The 9,554-nt window shown below is 42.0% G+C and overlaps 1 protein-coding gene across 2 annotated transcripts; it reads left to right on the forward strand.

Annotated features, from left to right (window-relative positions):
* Nucleotides 1–227: 227 nt before the first annotated feature.
* On the forward strand, nt 228–9,467 carry M6PR (mannose-6-phosphate receptor, cation dependent). 2 transcript variants are annotated; one of them, XM_063075361.1, is made up of 8 exons: nt 228–484; nt 974–1,147; nt 3,964–4,140; nt 4,951–5,117; nt 6,315–6,424; nt 6,689–6,819; nt 7,382–7,508; nt 7,973–9,467. In XM_063075361.1, exons 3-8 carry the CDS (start codon nt 3,965–3,967, stop codon nt 8,093–8,095), a joined length of 834 nt encoding a protein of 277 aa, XP_062931431.1. In that variant the 5' UTR covers nt 228–484; nt 974–1,147; nt 3,964; the 3' UTR covers nt 8,096–9,467. The 2 variants fall into 2 exon arrangements, with proteins under 2 accessions (XP_062931431.1, XP_062931430.1); XM_063075360.1 differs by lacking the exon at nt 974–1,147.
* The last annotated feature ends 87 nt before the right edge of the window (nt 9,468–9,554 follow it).

The raw sequence follows: 9,554 nt of genomic DNA on the forward strand, positions 1-9,554 counted from the left end.
TGACCTACCGGGGAGGGGCCTGGCGCGCCACCACGCGTGACCGGAGCCCGCGAGCCGAGAGGCCCGAGAGGCGGGACTCTGCGAGTCCATTGGCAGAGAGGCGGCCTGAAAAGGTGACACTAAACTTGACATTGTCAGTAGTGATTGGAGTTGAGAGGACAAGGGCGGAGCTAAGCTCCTTAGGCCACTAGCCAGTCAGCGCTTAGGACCGTCAGGGAGACTGGGAAAGGGAAAGGGGCGACATGGTTCTGTGGTCACATGCCGCGGGCTCTAGTGGGAGGGCGGTTGCCCAGCAGTCTCTTGGCTCTTCCTGTTTCCGGTTCCCAGAGTAGGGCACAGCGAGGCGCGCGGGAGGACGCTGGCCTGTGACACGGGCTCTGGGACCGGGGTCTGCGGCTGGCCGCTCGCGGGCCCTGTCTCCCAGCCGCAGGCAGATATCCACCGGGGGACTCTGAGCTTCGGCTGCTCCCTGTGCTCGTGACACGTGAGTGTGGGGGGCGTGGAGGAGGAGGCGGGCTGGGTGCGCTCGCGCCTCGGCGGCTGTGACGGGAGCCCGGGTCGCTAAGTCTCGCTTGGCTGTGGTTCTTCCCTGAGATCCGGCTGAGGAGCCCGAGGGCAGAATGGAGGCGAAGGCGTGAGGGCGGGAAGCCCCGTACCCCCGGAAGGACTGAGGGAGAAAGGACTTGCAGGACCCTAGAGGGAATTTATGGTGTTTGGAAGGCAGGGAAAGGAAGGTGCCCGGGTGTGGAGTCCGTCCGAGGTGGTACTGGATACTTGCAGAAGGAGTTTGGGCCTGCATCATGGAGGGAGGAACGTGGCATCATTTGGAGAAGGTATGGCTCTAAGCAGGTGGAAGGTCAGGACACGAGACGGAGCGAGAATTGCTAGGACCTGGTAGTGCTTTGAGGGGGACGTGAGTATGGCATGGAGAAGAGTGGCTAATCGAGGGATTATCTTGTGTTCCTCTTTGTAGGGAGCTTCCGCTCTTGGGACATAGAGCTACTTCTCTGATGCTCTTTCAAGTTCTCTCGATTTGGGGCCTTCTAGACAATTAAGGCTGCTGAAGAAAAGGGCTAAGGGCTGCTACATCAGAAAAGAGCCAGCGGGAAAAAAGTAGAAATTCCCTTGAAAAATGGGAATGGCCATGGCAAGTTTTGGATGGGAGGGTGGGGGCGTGAGTGCTACGAAAGACAGGGGCCTAGTGATGTAGGCAGCTTCCCGATTCCTGGCTTAGTTATTGGCCACCCCAATAAAGGAGAATTTTTAGCATTGCCAAATAGACCTGTCCTTATAGAAGAAGAAAATCGGAAGGGATTTTGTAAGATCTTAAAATCGTACCCCTTGTTTCGAAAGTATTTAGTCAAATTCTTGCATCTTGAGACTCTAATTGTAGCATATTAAAAAGGGATTACCCAGCCCTCGCATTTCATACTCTTCCTAACTATTGTGCCCCTCTTTATCAGAAGTTTTCCAGCAAATACGTTTATGCTATGAATCGTCCAAGTTTCCCCAGTAATTTCACACGTTTGATAGTCATATAATCTAGGGCAAGTAACTTAACAAATAACTTTGTAAGCATCAGTTTTCTCATCTTTAAAATGGGAAAAATATATACCTACTTTTCTGGATTAATGAACACACATAATGAACATAATCTAAGTAGAGCACTTAGAGCATATGCCACTGAATCAAAGACAAGTAGCTTAAATTTATAACCAAACCTTAAGCAGGAAAGAGAGAATATAAATTTATTTTTATCCTAACTCTTTGAACCAATAAGCAAATGAAAAATAGTTCAACTAAGATAATGCTGGCTGCAGGGTGTTTAGTCCTTCATCCCTTCCCAATTTGGTGAGATTCTTTGTTCTAATTTTGAAAAAGAAATCATCAACAGTTAACTGATTAGGAACTAACTTTGAGGCCAAAGGACCAAGCATTCCGTGTGAGCATCCCTCCAGAAAACTGCTCTGCAGGGGAAGAATATATTGAGGGCCCAGAATGTTGACATTTTTAATTAGGTCCTGAGAGAATATAAGGAAAATGGCATGCCAAATCAGTGAAACAAAAGGAATCTCCTATTTCTTTTTGGTGAATCTGCTGGTTGTGTGTTGAGCAATGGGTAACTTAGGGATGGTGGGAGTTTGAGGCCTGAGTTTTTTATTCCACCTCCTATTCCGTCAACAATGTGAGAAGTCACTTCCCCTTTACTTCTTACTTTATCAGAAAGAAAGAAAAAAAAAAAACCCACTGCTTTGACTGCCTACTCTTATCCCCAAAAGACCACTGTGAAAGGAGATAAGTGCATAGCAGTTAAGAGTAGACCATGAGCTCTGGAGCCGGACAGTCTGGCTCACTCCGCTAGCTGTATCTCAGGTTTTTTACCTGTAAAATAGGGACAATAATTGTATTTACTGCATAGAGTTGTTGTGAGGATTAATTAGTTAACGTATGCTAAATGCTTCGAACAGTGCCTGGACAAAGGCATGTACTTTATAAAATGTTTCCTATTTTGCGGTTTTGGTGGGTTTTTTGTTTGTTTTGTTTTGCCGTCGGTGCTTTAAATTGGCTAGCTATGATTATTCTGTGGAAACACTTTATTAATATTAGTGTAGTGAATTGACATTTGGAGTACAGGTAAACAACTTGGCAAGCATTTGTTGCCCTAGTGGATTGTGGGAAATAGAAGAGGGTCAAATGTAAGTTTGTTTAGGGCAGTGGGGAAAATACATTCAGGGCTCAGGGTTGGAGCTTCCATTTTTCCATCTTTAAATTCATCAATACCCATTAAATTCTACCTGTTTCATGTTTTATGTTTTATGTTCTGAAAATGTAATGGAGTCAGCTGACCCACATGAAAAAGAACTAAAGGACTTCAAATTCCAGGCTTGTAGCATTTAATCATAAGTGAGAAAAGTTTGAAAAGTTAGATCTCTGTATCAGGAAATTTAGTGATACTGTTATGTAATTTTAAAAAATAGCAGTGGCCTAAGGGATTATTACTGGAGATTAGAGTGAAGTCTCTTGCAAGGGTAAATTAGTGTGTCCTGGGTATGAAGATATATTGGAGAAAAGGAGTTTTGGAAAATGGAACCATGTGTTTCCTTTCCTGGAGTAGTACAAGAAGCAGGTCTGTTGGGTTTACTAAATTAAGTAGCTGGAGGATTCCCAAGGGTTATCATCAATTTGGAGTACAGGAAGACAGCAGTGGAAATCTAGAAATGTTGAGATTTGTGACTTGTAGAGACTGAGGTGGATTTTGAAAGACTTCTTCAAACCACTCAGTTTGACCTAGTGAATTTTCTTCCTATAACTGAAATGACTGAATAATTTTTCAGGGAAGATGAAACATTAAAGTAGGTAAATGCCAGGTTTTAGGTGTTGTGGCTATGTTTACCTCTGTTCAGCATTGTAATGGTGAATATGAACAAAGATTGTTAGATACTCCTGATATGAGAAGTTAGGGTCCAAACTATCCAAGTTTCGTTCCCTATTTTATGTTTTTGTTAGTAACTTCCATCTAGACCTTATCAAGTGTCTTTTTAAATTGTGATTTGAAGTTTTTCTGAGGGAGGACCTCTGGTTTAAGCTGTTTGTGAGCTAGTCTTAAATTTTGAATGATGAGCTATCTTAATCTAACTTTTCACCAAACAGGAAAGAGGGCAAGGGTGGCTCCACCCAGGCTATCATAATTAAGTAGTTATTTTTTGTTCTTTCCCCCTTTCCCTTTTCTTACTGCCATAGTTTCTTCTGAAAATTATGCCAAAATTTATATAAATTAGTTTCCTGCTACCAGTGCTCTTGTCACAGAGATATTAAAATGTACTGTTTGTTGCATGTGCCAGAGAATCTATGCTTTCTGCATAATCAGAATACCATTTATTTATTACACATTCACATGCTTTATCTCTTTCCCTTCTCTCCTGATACTGCCCATCCTCCCCAACACACACTCCCTCCCAAAAGGATGTTCCCCTTGTACAGCTGTTGGAGGACTGAACTGCTCCTGCTACTCCTGGCTGTGACAGTGAGAGAATCCTGGCAGACGGCAGAAAAAACCTGCGACCTGGTAGGAGAAAAGGGTAAAGAGTCAGAGAGAGAGTTGGCGCTACTCAAGAAGCTAAAACCACTGTTTAACAAAAGGTAAATGAGAAGAACCTTAAAGGGCTTGAGAAAATACCTTTAGTAGTCTTTTCCTCTTTTTACTGATTTTATTTCAGTATTACTACAGAGGTAATACATGTGTAATAATCCCCCCTGGGAGACAGTTCTAATCTAAACTTTAGCAGTATTGGTCTTATTTGGCCATGATACCTTGCTCTCTTTCATGATGCAGAGGAAATTCTCAGCCCACATTTTAGGAGCAATGTACAGTTCTTACCTTTCACAGAAAAGTAGCTGTTCCCAAGACTGGGACCAAGAGACCAGCTTGTACAGATTCAAGCATTATTTGATACCTCTGTATAGTAGGACTTTAGAAGTATCAGATAAACGTGTTTAGACCTATATTTGACATCAAAAGTGATAGGAACCTTAAGATATATAAATCTGAAACTGATCCTTAAGAAGGGAGCATCCCACAAACATGGACTCTTATTCAGGAGGAAATAGTAACTGACACTTAACATAGCCTAGAATAGGCATTCTAGAAATATCTAGAATATCTAGCTGTCTTGGGTGTTGTATTTTAATCATTCATCATCAACAATTAGAATGGTCTGCCAATATCGTGGATATCTCATAGTTCAACAAATATTATTCACCATTACAACACTTAGCCATGACATCAGATAAGTAAATTGAGCAGTGTGTGTGTGTGTCAGTGTGTGTGTGTGTGTGTGTGTGTGTGTGTGTGTGTGTGTGTGTGTGTGTGTGTTTTAAAGAAAGATAAGGCTGTTCTTTTTGAGGCTGATAGCCAGTAACTCTCCTCTTTCTCCCCACCTTTTTTCACAGCTTTGAGAGCACTGTGGGCCAGGGCTCAGACACATATATCTACATATTCAGGGTGTGCCGGGAAGCTGGCAACCACACCTCCGGTGCAGGCCTGGTACAGATCAACAAAAGTAACGGGAAGGAGACAGTCGTAGGGAGACTAAATGAGACTCATGTCTTCAATGGAAGTAAGACCCTCCCTGTTGATCTATTAATTGACCTCAAGTCAATCCCTCTGACAATCCTTTATATCTTAGCCTTTCCCAGTCACTTCAGTATATCATGTTACGTGTGGTCTGTATAAACCACAGGATTCCTAGTTCCACAGCTTCTCTGGAGCCACGGGTTAGGACATTTATGTGATCAAAGTTAGTGAAAAATGTGTGCAAAAAAAAAAATCTGTCCAGAATTCTATAGCCTGGAGTCCTTTTATTCACCCAAATACTTCATGAGTTTTAAACTAGGCTTGAAAACACCAACCACCACCATTTCCCATCAAATTAATCACTTTACCAGTTCAATTTTAAGAGATCAAGCTTTTTTACAAACTAGTCAGCCTACAGAAATTTCTGTACTGCCTTGTGCTACACACCACAAAAGTCATAAAACCATATTGCTGAAAAGGACTACGTGAGCTCCTATGGTCCACTTCCCTCCAAGCAGATAAATAACTAAATTTTCCAGTGCAGATGTTTACTCCTGTAACTAATAAAAAAAAATAAAAAATAAAAACATATTTTGGGGATACAGTCAGATAACTAGGTTCTTGACCCAGCTCATCATATTTACTAGTCCTGTAACTTTAAAAAATTATTTCACCTTTTTGATCTTGTTTTCTCATATGCGAAATTGGAAGTGTGGAATCTTAATTCACCTCACATGATTGTTTAATCAATGATGTTTTGCAAAAGAACTTTGAACACAGTGAATACTAAAGAAGAGGAATTCATTCTAATCTTAACAATCACCCAAATTGAATTTATCTGTGGCTAAGTTTAAATCTTAGACAGGCTTCTCCCTGCTGCCCAGCAATTGTATGGAACCTCTTCTTTTGCTGTTAGCAGGTATTCAGAAAATGCCAATCAGTGTTAAGGTATGGACCATAATTGTTTTTTCACTATCATTTGCCTGCCTTTAACGTGGAAAATTAAGATTATTCTTAAATAAATATCTGAGTCTCAGTTGTCTTAAACAAGGGAACACAAAGCTTTGTAAAGAAGCAGGTTTTAGGCTTGGCATTTCTGGTATACAGAACTCATACTGGTGAGGGTTATTTTAATTAAAACTAATTCCACTGAATTCCTCAATTCCACTGTGCCATACCATCCAGATCTGCCTGTGCTTTTCCTCCTCCCCATAGCTCCATTTTCCTTGTCCCTCCTCAGGTAATTGGATCATGCTGATCTATAAAGGGGGTGATGAATATGACAACCACTGTGGCAAGGAGCAGCGTCGTGCACTGGTGATGATCTCCTGCAATCGACACACCCTAGCGGTGAGGCACTCTGGGGTATACAGGTCTAGAGAGGAGACAGAAAGGACTGACCTGAGGTGGGAGAGAACATCCAGAGGGGACAAAATACATTGGAATGGACATGAGAAAACTAGTTCAGTTTTTCCCTTGTTTCAGACACTCATCTTCCATGGAAAATAGGCTTCTGAACCAGGGGAAAGCAGATGTTTTTTAGGTTTTTTTCTTTTGATGGATAGGAGTCAAAACACTTTACCATATGAATGTGTTCTGTCCTTTCATCATCAGGACAATTTTAACCCTGTGTCTGAGGAGCGAGGCAAAGTCCAAGACTGTTTCTACCTGTTTGAGATGGATAGCAGCCTGGCCTGTTCCCCAGAGATCTCGCACCTCAGTGTGGGTTCTATCTTACTTGTGACGTGAGTACTCTTTTTCCCCTATCAGAGCAAGCCTTCCTTTCTTTTTTTGAGGTCAATAACTACTTTGTAGTACATGGGTACAAATTGCGTGTGCATTATGTATGTTATGCTGTAATGGGGGGAGATGACTGTGTGAAAATCTGACTATAAAGTAACTATGCAAGTTAAAAAAAATGAGATTTAATGTTTAGTCCCCAATAAATATGTGTATTTGGAGAAGTTGTTTTCCCTACTGGAGGGCTGGACAGTTTTTAATACTATCTTAAGATTATTAGAACTTCCAGAGAAATGTAATCATACATCTAATGGTGATTATTCTTGGCCGTCAGTAAGAATCACACACAGTGTCACATTTTTTTCTGAGCCGTTGCTTTTCTCAGACTGACAGCACTCTGATTTTCTAAGGAACCTACCAGCCCCCTGGTTCATTTATTGCTACCCTTTTTTTTCTTTTGTATAGAATTTAGCTTAGGAAATAAGCTAACAGTGAATATAGAGGTTTTCCTTGGTATCTGTTTTACCCTTTCTCAATTTCAAGTGAATTGTCTTTCTTCCTCTACAGGTTTGCTTCACTGATCGCTATCTATATCATCGGGGGGTTCCTATATCAGCGCCTGGTGGTGGGAGCCAAGGGAATGGAGCAGTTTCCTCACTTAGCCTTCTGGCAGGATCTTGGCAACCTGGTAGCCGTAAGTAACAGAGCAGCTGGCTGAGTCTGTAGCCTGTGTACAAGGATGAGTGACCAACCATCCTGGTTTGCTCAGACTGAGTGGTTTCCTGGGACATGACTTTGGGTGCTAAAACTACAAAAGTCCCAGCAAACCAAGAAAGTTGGTTGCCCTAGTAGAAAGCAGTAAGTGACACAGCGTCAATTTCTGGCCTTGCTAAGACCTGGCTGGAAAATCAACACTGTTGTTAGATCTCTTCTAAATCTGATTTAGCTATAGAGAGGTGAGGCCTAATTAAAAAACTTTTTCTCCTGTTTCCCTCTAATTGAATTTAGGTTAATCCTTGGATCATTTGGGTTTTCTCTTCATTATCCCTGGAGAAAACCAGTTCTTGCTACATTCTTAGACCGTAAATATACTTTGTCTTACCCTAAAGTTGGATATTCCAAATTATCATTTCCTTCCTTTGCTTTTTTCCCCTACAGGATGGTTGTGACTTTGTGTGCCGTTCTAAACCCCGAAATGTGCCTGCAGCATATCGTGGTGTGGGAGATGACCAGCTAGGGGAGGAATCAGAAGAAAGGGATGACCATTTATTACCAATGTGATCGCACTTTAAATGTCCATCCTCTTCAGTCCCCCAAACCAAAGCATACTCAGCCAGATTTCTCAAGCAGTCTCCCCTCCAGTCTCTCATCGCACCCTTAATATTGCTCTTGCTTTCCAGTTTGCTTTTGATTTGCATCCTCTTCTCACTAGCAGAACTGTCTTCCTTTTGTTCCCTATTTTCTGTTTTTGCTCTAGAGAGGTACAGTTATAAGACAGGTAATACGAGTGCCTGTGAACACAGAGGGTACTGCACTATCTCTTGGTATCAGAAGGTACAAGTAGGATAGCTGTCGTGGGCAAAATGGTGTGGCAGGCTCCTTGGCCCTTTCTTTTTTAAACACATTTTCACAAGTTTTTCAGACACTGGATTTCTTTAGTTAAAAAAGGAAAAAAGCAAAGAAACATTATTTATACAGGTTTGATTGCTTTCATGCTTTTACTCTATACCCTACAGTAGTCTCCATGAGAATTTGGATGTAATTTCTTGCTGTTTGGAACAACTTTGCAGTGATTACTTGGTTGTAATCCAAGTACTCCCATTTGGTCTGAGCCTGGAGATGTTCTAGAGTTGCTTCTCCCACCTCGACTGGGACAGGAAAAATGTGAAATTTCCCAATTACAGGATTATGAGGTACCATTCCATCGTTTGTTGGTATTAGGGTGACTTTATAGCTGGAATTGGGTCCTGGATTGCGGTTCTATAGTTGCCTGTCCGTACATATAGCCAAAATGCCTCATCCAGAAATCCAGTCCATTGGACAGGAAAATTCAAACTGACCTCTTATGCTATAGGGGTTCCAGGAAAGGAAAGCCCGTTTACCTTGTGGTGGTGGGATGTCCTTGATGGGTTTCTTCTCCTATCTATAGTATAAGCTGGCAGAGCTGTTCTTACTCCTCTTTCCCTCTACCAGTATTTCTAAACCTATGTTGCACTTTCTTCACAGGCATATGGTTTTGACTTTTTTTTTCCAATCTTCTGGAAAGGGAATGGAAGCAGAATTGGGACATGTAGGGCTCTGCCGTCCTCTGCTCTGGGTGTGGAATGCTGCTGCACCTGTCCCTTCTGCTGGCTCAGGGAAGAGTCTTCTTGCCCACAACGTTTCTGTGGGGAAAGGTTTTTAATCCGCTGATGCTTCCATCTTTCTGTTTAGGCCATGTGCCCAGAAACCTAGGGCTGGTCTTTCTGTAATAGTGAAACCCCTGGGCCACTGAAGAGTAACATGGCTCCGCTGGACACAAAAGAGGGATGGAATCAATAGGCAGGGGGCCTTTTATAAGCCTTAGAGAAGAAAATGAAATTATTTCATATTTGGACTTTTCAATACTATTGTAATTTTTTTCTTTCTAAACAAGGAAAATAATGTTATAAAAGCATCTTTTTTGTTATTTGTTTGCATCCCTCCCCCACACCCTGGTGTTTTAAAATGGGAGAGAAAAAAAAAAAACTACACCTCTTTT

The sequence above is a fragment of the Cynocephalus volans genome, chromosome 12 (genome assembly GCF_027409185.1).
Source record: "Cynocephalus volans isolate mCynVol1 chromosome 12, mCynVol1.pri, whole genome shotgun sequence".
In the NCBI taxonomy this organism is placed as follows: domain Eukaryota; kingdom Metazoa; phylum Chordata; class Mammalia; order Dermoptera; family Cynocephalidae; genus Cynocephalus; species Cynocephalus volans.

What these genes read in the sequence shown, in the direction of transcription:
- M6PR (XM_063075361.1), top strand. Translation starts at nt 3,965, where the DNA reads ATGTTCCCCTTGTACAGCTGTTGGAGGACTGAACTGCTCCTGCTACTC. An exon ending in GACTCATGTCTTCAATGGAA is followed by an intron (nt 5,118 to 6,314) that starts GTAAGACCCTCC and finishes GTCCCTCCTCAG; the next exon opens with GTAATTGGATCATGCTGATC. An exon ending in GCAATCGACACACCCTAGCG is followed by an intron (nt 6,425 to 6,688) that starts GTGAGGCACTCT and finishes TTTCATCATCAG; the next exon opens with GACAATTTTAACCCTGTGTC.